The sequence below is a fragment of the Bos indicus x Bos taurus genome, chromosome 7, assembly GCF_003369695.1.
Source record: "Bos indicus x Bos taurus breed Angus x Brahman F1 hybrid chromosome 7, Bos_hybrid_MaternalHap_v2.0, whole genome shotgun sequence".
NCBI classification, from domain to species: Eukaryota; Metazoa; Chordata; class Mammalia; order Artiodactyla; family Bovidae; genus Bos; species Bos indicus x Bos taurus.
Window position 1 is genome coordinate 39,769,763 of NC_040082.1, and position 15,416 is coordinate 39,785,178.

General features: G+C 42.4%; 1 protein-coding gene across 1 annotated transcript; it reads left to right on the forward strand.

Moving 5' to 3' along the window:
- The first annotated feature begins 1,273 nt into the window (after positions 1-1,273).
- On the forward strand, positions 1,274-12,762 carry IL12B (interleukin 12B). Its single transcript, XM_027545793.1, has 7 exons — positions 1,274-1,463; positions 4,644-4,919; positions 5,506-5,623; positions 7,653-7,870; positions 9,270-9,427; positions 11,044-11,169; positions 11,743-12,762. The coding sequence occupies exons 1-6, from the start codon at positions 1,370-1,372 to the stop codon at positions 11,167-11,169; spliced, it is 990 nt and encodes a 329-aa protein (XP_027401594.1). The 5' UTR covers positions 1,274-1,369; the 3' UTR covers positions 11,743-12,762.
- Positions 12,763-15,416: the final 2,654 nt, after the last annotated feature.

Below are 15,416 nucleotides of genomic sequence, written 5' to 3' on the forward strand. Positions count from 1 at the left end.
CCTTTATAATATAAGGGAATAAAGTAGGTGGCAAAGTGCCCCTAGGATTAGCATCATTCTGACAGCCATGATTTGTCAATATTTAGTCACCCTGACCAAGGGGTGCTTATTTTTAAGGTATTTTGCCAAAAACTTTTTGAGTCTGGTCTTCATATAGACCAGTGGTTTTTGAAACTATATTCCTACAGAACATTGGAGAGCCAAGATGGATAGAGGTGTGTCAGATTGAAAATAAATAACAATCTCCATCTAATTTTCAGTCTGAAAATTTTCATAAACCCTGAATACTAATCTTGACTGAGTTTCACTGTAACATGGTGAATTCACTATAATATGGCTGATTTAGCACAAAAGTATGCATTTAATTACTCTGTGGTAGATATTCAGTATTTTATGGTCTTCTCCCAAGGAACATCTTGATTTTCAGGGGCTCTGGACCCTGGACATATATTAAATCAATGGACCTTGAAGAGTAGTCCTCAGACCAGCAATATCAGCCTCCCCTGGAAGCTTATAGGAATGTAGATTCCCACACCCAGACTGCTGAATTAGTTATTTTAGGGTCAGGGTAGGGGGTGGGATCACCAGTCTGTGCTTTAGCAAGGATTCCAGGTTATTCTGACATACACTCAAGTTTGAGAACCACTGGATACCTTACATGGGAGGAAATAATCTTTGTGTTTGGAACAATTACAGCCTAAACAAGAGAGAAAGGAGACTTCTTTAACAAGGACTGAACTCATTGCCAGAACTTGAAAGATCACTTCAAATCTGACTCCCCCACCCCACAACGTAAATCCTACAGTCCGGAGTGTCACTGTACATTCTGCCTTGTGCTACAATAATGTGGATATATAGCTTATTTCCCCAACCAGAGGATAGGCATTTAACAAAGTGACTTAAGAAATACTTGTTGAATGAAACTATTTGCTCCTGGAAGTCAGGATCCAGGTAAAAATCCTTTTCAGTTTCAGCTGTTCTAGCTCAGTACCCCCTACTTAGGGAGTAAATAATGACTGAATGTCAATCCAGACAAGTCACGCTCCTTCTCTGACCCTTAGGTTTCTCATCTTAAAAATAAGAGGGTTGTATCAGATGGCTGGCCTTAGGTCTCTTTCAGCTCCAGATCATCTGTGGTTCTCTGTTTGGAGATGCTGTTACCCAGAGACTGGCAGAGGGCTCCTGGAATTCACTGCAAATTAACCTAACAGCACAGAGAAGGAAGCAGAAGATAAAGATTAAAGACAAATGGAATACATAGAATGTGAATATGGCTTGCAAATGTGACTGTGTAACTACTGACATTTTCTCTTCTCCTATCCCTCTTCTTTTTTCTTTTCTTCCTTCTCCTCCTCTGTTTCTGCCCCTCATGCAGATGCACCCTCAGCAGTTGGTCGTTTCCTGGTTTTCCCTGGTTTTGCTGGCATCTCCCATCGTGGCCATGTGGGAACTGGAGAAAAATGGTAACCAGCCTTTCCTGATTCTCTTCGAAGGTCCCAGGGCCTGAGCCAGGACTGTCAGGCAGTACTGTTGAGAAATTAGACTGAAATGGGCAGGCACTGGGACTTCACTCTGGGATAACGGCGGCCCTCTGTCCTTGTTCCACCTTTGAGGATATCTGTATTGTATGGCTTGACTGTTTGGCTCTCACATTAAATGTCAGAGAAGGAGCTTTTGGTGGACTATGGTAGGAAAAGAAATACAGACTTTACCAGTATTACTAAAAATCAGCTGTATGTTATGATTAAGATTCCAAAGTGAGGGATTTGAAAAGTATAAGAACTATGTCTTCCCCCCCACCATGCAATATCAGCCCCTCAGCTGGCACTGAGATGACTTACCTCTGACCAAGCACTTTGGGGAAAGCACGGGATTTTAGACCCACATTGACTTCCGTTCAGAGCTGATTCTGCCATTTATTAGTTATGTGACCTTGAGCTGGGTCACCTCTGAGCCTGAGTTCCCTCAAGTAAACTGAAGTTTACGAAGTGATATCTACTACAAAGATTATTAAATATACTAGTGAATACAGAAGACAACTCAACAGATGACGAAGTGACAGTGAATGTTAGCTAGTATTATTGTTTTGGTTGTTTAAAATAATGTGTCTGGTGATTCAAGGCCATCTATTTATTATCCCAGTGATCAATAAAAATTATAAGTAGAATAATAGATACTTATTATTATAATAAGGGATTCCCTCTATCCTTCTAGTATCTCACACACAACAAATGTGTATTAACAGATTGTTAGCTGTTCCTGAAAAGCCCTCAGATATTTCTCCGTGATGTCAATGTAATAACATAGACAATTACTGTCTTTAATTGTATAATAATAATGTTTATTGAGAACAGCATCTCATTTAATTCTCACAACAACCATAAGAGATAGGAAGTGTTTATACCCCATTTTACCGATGTTAAAAGTAGAGGCTATAGAGATTAAGTAACTTACCAAATTTCACCCAGTAAGGGTGGAACAGGAACTTGACCCCAATTCTGTCTCACTTCAATGCTTATGCACTGAAGTATTTGAAGAAGGCTTTACCAGAAGGACATGAAGCAATTGTTTCCTCTGTCCTCAGACAGCTGAGCAAGAGGAAATAGGCATGCATTTACAGTGAAGACATTGCAGCTGATCATGAGAAACCATCTTTCAGTAGCGAGGAGAACACAGTACAGTGGGTCCCTGAAAGAAATCTGGGGCTCTTCCTCTGTTCTTAAGAATTTACGGAAGACAAGGATCCAACCACCCCTACTCTGCCTCAGGAGAGTCTGAGAGTTTTAGACCCTCCCCTGAATAAAGAGAAAGGTCTGAGCCAGATGACTGTTCCAAACCCTTCCAGCTCTGGGATTTTGAGCGAGCTCAGGAGGTATGGCCCTTGCATAGCCTGCCCTGAGTTACTTCTGATTTGGTAAACCACAGAAATTCCAGAAAGTCAAAGTGAGAAACAATGAGAGGGCATGCGACTCTGACAATGAGACGAGATGCGCTGGGCGCTAGGTTCTAGACACATCTCCTCATGCAGCTGTTTCCCCTGCCCTTGGACAGGTGTCTTTGTCTTCTGAGTCTTAATTGTGACAGGAAAATAGCCCTGCTGGTCGGTCACCAGTGTGACAGAGAAAGTCGAAGGTGCCGTGTAGTTTTATATCGGCACAGCTGACCATTTTCAGAGCTGGGCCCCAGGTACTTTTACATCAGGTCTGTGTTACCCATCAGTAATTATAAATCCCTTTGATGTCAAGTGGGAACTTTATATTCCATAACGATTCACATTGGGATGCCAATCACAAGAGCCAGCAGTGACAGAGCATTTAAGGACACTGGGTCAAGCTCTTAGATGAATTAGCTCTTGTAAACCACATCTCCACCTTCTGAAACAAGTTCTAATATGTTGCTTATTTTAAAGATGATGACACTCGAAGCTTAGAGTAATTGAGTGCTTTGCCCAAGGCCACAGGCCAGTGTAAAAGATAGAGCTGAGTCCTAACCCAGACCTGTGTTGACTCCAATATCCGGGCTTTTAACTACCATGGCTCTCTAGAGTGGGTTTCAGAATCATCTGCAGAGATTACAAATAGGTCACTGGACCCAGCTCAAAGTTCTTGATTCAGTAACTGAGAACTTGTAGTTCTAACAGAGCCCAACTACTATGCTGCTGATAGTGGTTGGATGATCATGCATTGAGAACCACTGCATTAAACAGTTCTATTTAATTAATAATTGATGCATGAATGAATGAAGGTTTGATATGAAATACTCTTCAAAATGCGATATTAGGCCATTCCTCAAGTGCCAGTTTAGATGCTGGTATTAGAGGTTCAGGGCAAAGGCCTGAGATATAACTCTTGCAGTTCTAACTTGATGCAACCTTGCTTAACCTCATGGGCCTCAGTACCCTTCTCTATAAAACGGGAAGACTGAGATCTACTGAACTGCCTCGTAAGAGTGTAAAGTCGCTTTTAAAAACACAGAGGGAATGAAAATCTCCATTGGTGAGTTTCATGCAGTAGGAAATAAACTCTTCAATCCCTGTGGAAAATTGGAAAGCAGTTTCTGGCACAGTTGTCTAACCTTTGGTCTGTGAATAACAATAACAACTAATTCTGAGTGACAGATTCTGTGCTAAGTGTTTTACATGCTTTTTTCATTTAATCCTCACAGCCAAACCGACAAGGCAGATACTATTATTATTGTCATTTTACAGACAAGGAAACTGAGGCTCATGGTGATTAAGTATCTTTCTCAAAATTCCCCAGCCAGCTAGTGGGGACAGGATCTCAGTCCTCATCAGTCTTTTTCAGCATTTATTCTCTATGAACGTGAATTGTGCTGGAAGTTTCCTATGTCCACCAAGACTTTGAGAAAGAGTATTGTGCTGTTTGTAATTTTTGGTATATCAAGGTCTTCCTCATCTGCCAGCTAATCAGAAGTTAACTATTAATGGCAGCCTGACAATCAGTCAGTGGCAGCTATTACACTCAGCTTCTCTCTTCCACAATTTTGAACCCAAGTGAAGCCTGGTAACCTGAGGTCATCTTCAGCAAGCATTTGCTGTTATTAGCAAGGTTGTGCTTCAGCCATTCAGATGCCCAGGTGATACAAAAAACACAGTCCAGTTCTCCAATCCCTGTGCTCTCCAGTTTATGTTGTAGAATTGGATTGGTATCCTGATGCTCCTGGAGAAACAGTGGTCCTCACATGTGACACTCCTGAAGAAGATGGCATCACCTGGACCTCAGACCAGAGCAGTGAGGTCTTGGGCTCTGGCAAAACCTTGACCATCCAAGTCAAAGAGTTTGGAGATGCTGGGCAGTACACCTGTCACAAAGGAGGCGAGGCTCTGAGTCGTTCACTCCTCCTGCTGCACAAAAAGGAAGATGGAATTTGGTCCACTGATATTTTAAAGGATCAGAAAGGTAATCCCATCCCCTTCGATGGTGTCAGTTTTCTCTTTGGCTCCATAAGAGATTAAAAAAAAAATTTAGAATTTAAAAGGCAAGACAGGCTTAATGTGGTTAATGAAGTCATACCAAGTCCCTTACTGAAACCACTGAAAACCTATATTTTCCTTTGCTTTGTTTTTCCTTTGCTGGACACTTTGGATTATCAACCATCAAAATCTCCTGTTGAGAGAGTTTCAGAGGGAATCTAGATGCTTTTCCTGAGGTTCTTTTCAAATAGCAGTAATATGATTGGATGACTAATGGAAGTTAACATGCAGTGTGCATAACTCAACTCTGGGCTGATAGCCTTGAAAGAAATTAATACCTCCCTCTGATATGTTAGGTGTGTAGTACAATCTACAGAATCAACTTCCTCTTGGGACCTTCCCAGTCCTCGCTGAACTGCCTGCCAGGGGAACAGCAGCATTTTCCTAGGACATAAATGGAAAATCTTCACTCTTATACCATACAGTGGTCTGTAATTTATGGCAATAAAAATCTGCAATTTTAAAAGAAAGAAAATCCCTAAATATTGAATTTTTGTTCTTTTCAAATCCAGAACCCAAAGCTAAGAGTTTTTTAAAATGTGAGGCAAAGGATTATTCTGGACACTTCACCTGCTGGTGGCTGACAGCAATCAGTACTGATTTGAAATTCAGTGTCAAAAGCAGCAGAGGGTAAGTGAAACCGCTGGGGTTTCTCAGCATTTCTCTTGATCTTTCTCATTAAGAAAATAAGGGCAACCTAGCAATACCCTATCGGTTAATGAGAAGGGAGAAAATAAAATCAATCCTATGTTTTTAATCCCCCCCCCTGCATATACACACCCTTGCCTAAATTAGGGAAAGAACATGAAGGTTTACGCTAATTGCCTGAATAAATGTAAGCATTAGAACAGGATATTATTGGGGCTTGGAATAGCCTCTGCTATGTATGAACCCACACAACCAAATTGCCTGGCAATGCTTCATTAAGGCTCATAGCACCACAGGGAGAGAATAAAAGGAGAAATCAAAGCTATGAAGGACTTGTCAAAATTGCACCTTGAGTCAAAAATAGAAACAAGAGCCCTAGGGCATGTATCTTGTAAGCCCTAAGACCAACTCCAAAAGCTTTGTGAAGCTTCTAAAAATTTTCCCAGGGCCACTTCAACTCCTTTTTCTTCTGCTGGCACTACTAATCTGAAGTTCACTGTTTGTCCAATGCACTTGAACTTACCCCAAGAAACCACTTCCCTTGGTACGGAACCTACGTTAGCCCTCTATGTGACTTCCTTCCCTCTCATCTAAGTTCCCAAACAAAACAGGCTAACGGAACAAACCCTAAGTGATCACCCTGGCCTGGCCACTATTTAACTGAATAAACCATTGGAGTCTTACTATTTCATCATTAAAATGAAAGTGCTTACTAAAGAAATGCTTATATAAGTTCACAGAGACATAGATGCAAGGGTTCATCGTGATGTTCTTGGTAATCTGCAGGGCAAAGGTTAAACAGTGAGGTACATTATACCCCCTCTTATTGTGCGGTCTTCAAAATGAATAACCCAATCCATGTGGTGTGTCATGGAGTACTCCATATGTTCAGAAGAGGGAAAGATGGTTGCAGAATTATATATATACATACACATGTATGTAAATATGGGTGTCCCTGGTGGCTCAATGGTAAAGAATCTGCCTTCCAAACAGGAGATGCGGGTTTGATCCCTGGGTTAGGAAAATTCCCTGGAGAAGGAAATGGCAACCCACTCCAGTATTCTTGCCTGGAGAATCACATGGACAGAAGAGCCTGGCAGGCTACAGTCTATGGGGTCACAAAAGAGTCGAGCACAACTTAGCAACTAAACAACAACATATATAATATAATAATATGTTAGAATTTTAAAACTTATAAAATACATATTTTATATATATATATAATTTGATCCTTTTTCATAAAAATAAAACCGATGTATGTGTATATAGACAAACACATGTATATGCATATACGTGTGTGCATGCTAAGTCACTTCAGTCGTGTCCAACTCTTTACAACCCCATAAACTGTAGCCCACCAGGCTCCTCTGTCCATGTGATTCTCCAGGCAAGAATACTGGAGTGGGTTGCCATGCCCTTCTCCAGGGGATCTTCTCAACCCAGGGATTGAACCTGCATCTCTTACGTCTCCTGCATTGGCAGACAGGTTCTTTACCACTAGCACCACCTGGAAAGTTCTTATGTATACATACATGTGGATAAATTACTGCTTTGAATATTCATAGAATAATGTCTGGAGGGATACAACAAGCCAGGAAAAGTATTTGTATTTATATCTAGGGCATGAGACTATGGTTAAAAGGGGGACTAGATTTAAAAGAGGCATATACATTTCATTTATACACTATCTTTATCTTCTTAAGAATAGGTATGTATTGATTTTTGTTCAGGAAAATGAATTAAAATGTTTGCTAAGGAGATTTAACCAGGAGCTTTGGATCCAAAAATTTTCAGATTCATTTAGGCCAGAGGCATATAAGTGCAGAGTTGTTTCTAATCATTTGTACTACTTTTTGAAGCAACACTTGGTCTCATGGGGAGAGCAGTTGCTATCCCCTTGAGAGAAATCAAACCAATTGGAGAAATTGCATCCTTGGACAGATGTCTAGCTACAATGGCTAGGGACTCACCTAGAGTCGTGTGACACAGGATAACTTGTCTTTGATTTCAGCTCCTCTGACCCCCGAGGGGTGACGTGCGGAGCAGCGTCGCTCTCAGCAGAGAAGGTCAGCTTGGAGCACAGGGAGTATAACAAGTACACAGTGGAGTGTCAGGAGGGCAGCGCCTGCCCAGCCGCTGAGGAGAGCCTGCTTATTGAGGTCGTGGTAGAAGCTGTGCACAAGCTCAAGTATGAAAACTACACCAGCAGCTTCTTCATCAGGGACATCAGTGAGTCTGCTTGATTGTATGTTGCTTAATCAGGATGATGCCATTCATCACATGTTCACAGTGCTCCATGCGGCAGAGTGAGGGTTTATACCTGCGTTATCTCTTACTCTTCACCTCCACCCCAAAATAATTACAATGTAGATACAATTACTGCTTTTAAGGAAGAGGAAATTGAGTCCTGGTTAGGTTAAACAACTTGCCCCAGATCTCACAGCTAGCAATTCAGACCTAGACTGCCTCAGAAAAAGCAGGCTCCTGGTTATGCTTCTGTTCTGCTACCCAAGCACCTTCCATGATGAATCCAAGAGCAGTCCCTCAAGCATAATATTCATATGCAGAACCAGAGCTTCCCCTCCTAATTGCAATTATTCCCAACTAGTCTTTCTCCAGCATTTGAAAGAGACTTCTTTATAAATTGGCAGATGGAGATTTGGCCATTTGTCATATCCTTCACCCTTTATCCAGTGACCATGCATCGTGCCATAAAGTGTGACAGAATCACAGAACCTGCTCTAGCATTTGTGGAGGGACTGCCTTTGGTGGGAAGCAGAGGGTGGGGTCTTGTTCACGTGAGGTGGCCAGGGAAGGTCTCTGTGACGAGGTGGCATTGTCTGAGTCCTAAAGGAAATAAGATGTCATTGTGTTAAGAAAGAGGAAAGAGTATTTGTGGAACATATAGGAGTCTTTTGTCTTTGTGTGGAGAGGTGCTGGGTCCAGATGTTTCAAGCCCATTCTATGAACTCCCTCTCCTCCCTACATCCTTCTAGAAGAAGGCATATTATTTGAGGACAGAGTCTTTCTGACACTCAGGGATGTGCTTTCTGTGCACAGTCCAGTGGCTGGCACATAACAAGGGCTTTTTATTGAATGAATGTGTCACTGAGCATAGAGACAAGTTGGCTTAACTGCCACAGGACAAGTCTGTGTCAGCTTCCATGAAAGGCGAAAGAAAGGGCACTAAGTGGGACTCTCTCATCTAGTCCCCAGCAAGAGGCTCCACCCTTTCTGAGTTTGGTGCAGAGGGGAACGATTGTAGAGAGGGTGGTCCTTCACTGCCAGCCCAGATGTAAGTCTTGTTGTCTCTGAGATCTTTCCTTTGAGCACCATACAGAGGTGGTTCCACCCCCGAGGCCTGTATAACTGCACAGTGATGAGAAGGATTCTGAGTCTCTCTTAGGTTCAGCCAAAGCAGCGGTTGGTGAGGACTGCCTCCCACAGGCTTCAGCGTGAGCATCACTTGCAGGGGTGACTCATGTCTGTCAACCAGATCAGAGAAGTTCAGTAACTATTATATGGACCTAGGCTCAGAGCTGGTCAACAGCGAAAGTGGGGTCAGAAGCCAAAACTACCTTACCCCAAAGCCCCATTAGGAAAATAACTGTTTCTCTCTCTTCTACAGTCAAACCAGACCCACCCAAGAACCTGCAACTGAGACCATTAAAGAATTCTCGGCAGGTGGAGGTCAGCTGGGAGTACCCTGACACGTGGAGCACCCCGCATTCCTACTTCTCCCTGACGTTTTGTGTTCAGGTCCAGGGAAAGAACAAGAGAGAAAAGGTAAGGTGTGGTTCAGATACCATCTGTTCTGTAGTCAGGTTTACGTAGGCCCACATCGAGGAGAAGATCAATAATGCTGCTGCTGCTGCTGCTGCTAAGTCGCTTCAGTCGTGTCCAACTCTGTGCGACCCCATAGACGGCAGCCCACCAGGCTCCCCCGTCCCTGGGATTCTCCAGGCAAGAACACTGGAGTGGGTTGCTATTTCCTTCTCCAATGCGTGAAAGTGGAAAGTCAAAGTGAAGTCGCTCAGTCGTGTCCAACTCTTAGCGACCCCATGGACTGCAGCCTACCAGGCTCCTCCATCCATGGGATTTTCCAGGCAAGAGCTAGTAACAGCTAATGTTTGGTTGGTACTTTCTATGTGCCTGGAACTCTGCTGAGGGTTTTCCCTGCATATCTCACTTAATTCTCATAGTAACCCGAGAAAGGCAGGCAGTGTTATGTGTACTTCACTAGTGAAGACTGTGAAGCTCAGAGAGGTGGAGTGACATGCCCAAGGTCACCCAGTTAGGAAGTGGCAGAACCGGGACGCAAACTCAGTCTCCAGGACACAAAGGCCATGCGCTTAGACCCTACTGCCACCAGTATGGATGATCATTAATTTTTGCTCTCAGAATTGGCCTCGATATAGAAAATCTGGGCTCTAGGAGCCTAAAATAATTGTTTCTAATGAATGAATATAATGGGTGATAGAACATTCATGCTATGTTTCTTCTAAAGTGTTAGATAATTCCTAGCTTGTGAAATTATCTTATTGAACAGAACGTCGTCTCAGACATTGGCATTCAAACTTCCTTGCCTGAGCATCATAATCTCAAGTTCCTAGAGGCCCTTTTATAGATCCAAAGACTCCTTGGACCCCAGTTTTAGAAATCACTAGATAAAGGCCTTATTCAGTATAGTGTTTATATGTGGTAGAAATTCGATGATTCAGGAACTCCCTGAGAATTTTTTTCTGGAAAGGAAGGGCTATTCAGGAGTAGATTTTACCTAGATTTTATTTAAAATCTTGCTATGTGCTTCTCAATATATTATTAATATATAGTATTAATAGATAGTAGTACTTACAGAGCATTTTCTACATGATTAAATACTTTGCTACTTTAACTTTTATAAAATTCTATAATGGAATGATTATTATGATTATCTCTCTTTTATAAATAAGGAACTGAGACACAGAGAAACTAAGACATTTTCCTGTGGCCACATGGCTAATAAACAGCAATGCCTGGGTTTGAACAAAGATATTTCTGACAAAAGGATCAGACTATAGAATTTCAGAATATTCAGGGGACAGCTAGAGGAAATCTTTCTCAGCCTACCACTGGCCTAATACTAGAGCGAGTGCACATGGGGCCTTCAAGCAAGGCAACTGTGCTGAAAAAATGAAGCCTTGACCAATTTCTTCCTCCAGGCTTTTGGCTTACAAGGTAGAAAAATCGTGTCTATGCTGAGAGCTTCTGTCAGTAGGTGGCGCAAGTTCTACATACGCCCTGTGAATTCCCAGAGTAGTGCCCTGAGACTAAGGTGTGGATGTTTTGGGAGACTGTACTTGTCAAAATATGCCCAGCCCACCTTGTGATTGCTTTGTCAAAAAGTTCCCTCTCCCTTGCAGAAACTCTTCATGGACCAAACCTCAGCCAAAGTCACATGCCACAAGGATGCCAACGTCCGCGTGCAAGCCCGGGACCGCTACTACAGCTCATTCTGGAGTGAATGGGCATCTGTGTCCTGCAGTTAGGTGAGCAAGCCAGCAAAGCCTAGCCCAGACTTGTGCACTCAGTGTACCCACGGCCAGGACAATGGTGGGGATGGTGCGGGGCAGGAAGCGGGGGGCGGTGCCTAACACATAGTCGCCAGAGATAGAACCGTACATTTGTTCATTAATGGGTGTTTATTTGATGGCCATGGTATTCCAAGCACAATGCTCGGCACAGGGACACTACAGTAAAGAAAGCAGGCACAGGTCCCACCCTTCCAGAAGGGAAGGCAAAGAGAAAGAAGTAGCTGAAAGTCAGAGAACTGGTGGCCTGAAAGCTGTTACCAGGAGTTAAAATCTTATCTGGTGACCCCTGGGGCCACTGAAGGGCTTTAAGCAAGGAAATGACATGATCAGATAGATGGTCTTTTAAGAAAACTCCCAAGAGAACCTCTGGCAAGTATAGTACCAGCAAAATCTCAGGCCACATAAGGAAGGGGAGGACCCTTCTGACATGAAATCCCCAAAACCCAACTGCCCAAATAATGTGTTGTGTGAAATAAGGGTTGGCTACTGAATTTTGAATCCACATAGATGCTCGGCATTCTTTTCCAGGTTCTAACCTCAGTATGAAACCTCAGAGGAAAAGTGGAAGACATTATGCTAAATTTTTAAAAGACATGACGGAACAGACCTCCCCAAAGATATTTTCTACCAACTTCCTTTTTTTTAAGATTATAAAGATGTCTTTGCTGTATTTTTATATTTACATGCTAAATGCCCACTGAAACAATCAGCTAATTTATTTATAGTGTTTCCAGCTAGCAGGTCACAGCTGACTTTTATCTTATTTAAATATTTAAGTAATTTATGTATTTATTAATTTATTACTGTTATTTAACATTTGTGTGCCAAGATATGTTTCATACACTCATAACCTGATATAAGGAATGGGCCTTATTATGAAAAATGTGAATTTATGTGTTATTTATACTGACAACTTTTCAGTTGAGGCTGCAAGTGCATCAGTTTTATGACAACCAGTAAGAACACAATGTTCTGATGCCAGCACCATAATATATTTGTGATGAACGGGAACACAAGAGATAGTGAACACACAAGAGACATGAACACACAAACTGAGAAGGTCCTACACAGCAGATATTAGTTCTCGTGTCCACGAAGACTTCCTTGAAGTGGTGGTGATAACTCAGGGCTTTCTGCACCTCTAAGCAAGTTTAGTCTTTGGATACCTGAACTCAGAATTTTAAAAGATGATTGAAATTGAAATTCAGCTTCAGCCTTTCTCGCAGCCCCCACTGCCTTCTATCTCTAAGACATAGGAGAGTGATATGGAGAAATTGTTAGTGTCTGGAAAATACAAAGAACTTACAATTCAAGAGAGAAGACAAGTGTAGTTATGGCAAAGGACATAAAATTGTCATAATTGCCAGTTGTTCCTTAATAGCCACACAAAGAAGCAGACAGATGCAGAGAAAGCAGCCAAGAATCTCTTTCTTGTCAGCATGAGGGAATATGACAAGTGGATTTAACCAGAAAGTGCCAAGCCATTACAATGATTTACTTTCTGTAAAATGACTCCATTTGTTTTCTGTTTACTTATTTACTTTTATATTCTGATGGTGAACTAATAAAAATATAATTCTTCTTTGCAATAATATTTTGGACTTTCTCAGTTGACTGGCTATGCCGTTCCCACGTTGATCAGGGCTGCATTATTTTTCCCCTGTTGTTGAAGAATCACCCCATCTTGGAGCAATTTCGTTTCTGGTTTTGCAGAATGGACCCTTTACCTTTATAGGAAAGTCGGTGTCTTGCTGACCTCAGGAAGTGTCGCTGTGGTCTGACCACAGGGGACTCTGTGAGGGCACTCACCTGCATCATGCCCCTTCAGGGATGGGATATTCTTGCTTCACCTTCTAACCTGGAATAGATCCTACTGGTTTCCAAAGCATCATGAAAAAAATTTCCCAACTGGTAGAGCCATAGGCAGCCCATCCCATAAGTCCAGCTCTGATGTTTATTGAGGGTTTACAGTGTGTCTGGCCAACTGCTTGGGCCCTGGGCTTGAGCAGTTCCAAAAATCCTTGTGTTGCTGCCCCCAAACAGTCCCCACTCCTGGCAAAGCTTATAAGACTAAGATGAAAAGTTAACTTCAACACCACTAAGTGCTAATATGTTCACTGTATATGGCGCCCTGGGGTGAGAATGAAGATGGATCGGTGAGAATGAAGATGGATCGGTATAACCTGGAGTCACCCAAGAAGGCTAGATAGAGAAGGGGATGTGCCTACTCTGGGCTCAAAGAATGGCCAGGGCCTGCCAGTTCCTCTTTTGTTCCTCCCATGGAAAGAACAAGTGATGGAGTTAAAGAGAATGGTGTCCATTCTCTATCTTCAAAAGCCACATGTACACATCTGGCTACCTTGCAATGGCAAGGTAATTATAATAGGGATGTTTATTTACATTCCTTATTTTAAGTGTTCCCTGAATCCCCAACTTCACTACTTTCCTGGTCTGGACAGATGTTGTGAAGTTTCTGTCATCTTAATCCAACATTTGAAATATCATCTTGTGTGATATGCCCACTCTTGAAAGCACATGACTGGTTAATAGTAACTATATGTATCCTCCTGAGTACCTTTCATCTAGAGATACCAAAACACTTACTGGGCACTTAATAAACAACACTAACCAAGAAAAATATAATTACACCTCATCAGCACAGAGACATGGGGACCTTTCCCAAAACTTCCGGCCAGCCTGGGGCACCACTCAGGTGTCCTGGCTCCACCAATGCCCAGTGCTTTCCTAACACAACCTCTTAGCAGTTGATTAATTTCAGTTACATATAAGTTATGGAGAGTTTTCCTCTTGGAAAGATACTCTCCAGGACAGTCCTTTTTATTGGGAAAATAGCCACTAAAAATTCATCAAATGTCCCAGCAAAAAGCTCAGGATGGGGAACCCAGAGCCTGGGTCCTGGACCTGGCCAGCCCTGCTGTGTGACCATGTGACCTTTGGCAGAGCACCAGACATAACCAGTTCTCACTCCCAGAGGCCTTCTCCCCAGGTACCTCCTCAGCTTAAAGGTTGGGAAGCTAAGTAATCACTTTTCCAGTTGCTCTTGCTTCTTAGCAAGGCCATGAGACCCAGTTCTGGCCCATGAAGTAGAAGAAAACTCTTCTGGGGGTTTACCTAATTTAAAAAACCAGAGCCATGGCTAGGATCTCCCTTCCCCTCCTTCTTCCTCTCTTGACCAGATGAAATTTAAAATGTTTCAGAGGATACCTTGAACCCAGGATAGAAACCATCATGCTAAGACAGTAAAGAGAAAAAGACTCTGAGACCCTAGTGACATCATCAAGGAGCTGAACCAACCCAGACTTACTGTTGTGTTAGAAAAGCAGACCCATATGTGTGGTTTTTTAATTCTGGTAAAATATAAACAATATAAAATTTACCATTTTAACCATTTTTAGGTGCAGAGTTCAATAGTATTAACTATAGTCACACTGTCTTGCAACCATCACCACCATTCAGCTCCAGAACTTACTCTTCTTCTGAGGCTCTGTACCCATTAAACAACTCTGTTTTTAAAATAGAAAATGAATAAACTGAAAATTAAATAAAGACATCCTCCTAAACATTCAGATCCCCATCTACAGGAGGCTGTTGGCCAAGTCAGATAAAGGAGCCAGGTCAGCACAGGAAGGAACTGGCATCAGAAAATCTAGTTCTACTCCTTAGAGTTGGCACAACCATGGGGAGGCCCTGGAGGACTTGATCCTAATGATGCCACGTGGGATCCTGGTAATACCCTACCTAGCCTGGTAGGGTTGCCATGGTCAGGAAGCCTGCTTCAAGGACAGCCTGAGTGTCAGCAGGATTCACATGGTGGGGTGCAAGAGGAGGAAATGAGGGGTTACCTCTTGAGGGTTAAAAGCACTATGAAATGAGATCATCAGTTTATCGTGATCAGTACAGTACCCGGTCTACCATAAGCACCCAGAAAATTGAAGTTATTTCCACTGACTAGCTCTGTGACCTTGAGCAAGTTACTTAAGCACCTCAAGCCTCAGTAAAATGAGATAATAACGGTTCCTATCTCACAGGGAAGTTGTGAGGATTAAATGGAACAACACTCAGAAAATGCTTAGAAAAATACCTGATCCATAGAAGTACTCGATAAAAGCTTGTTGTTAACAGTCTTAGCATATTACTTATCACCTGAAAGAAGCATAATTTATCACTCATGCTTTGGGGAG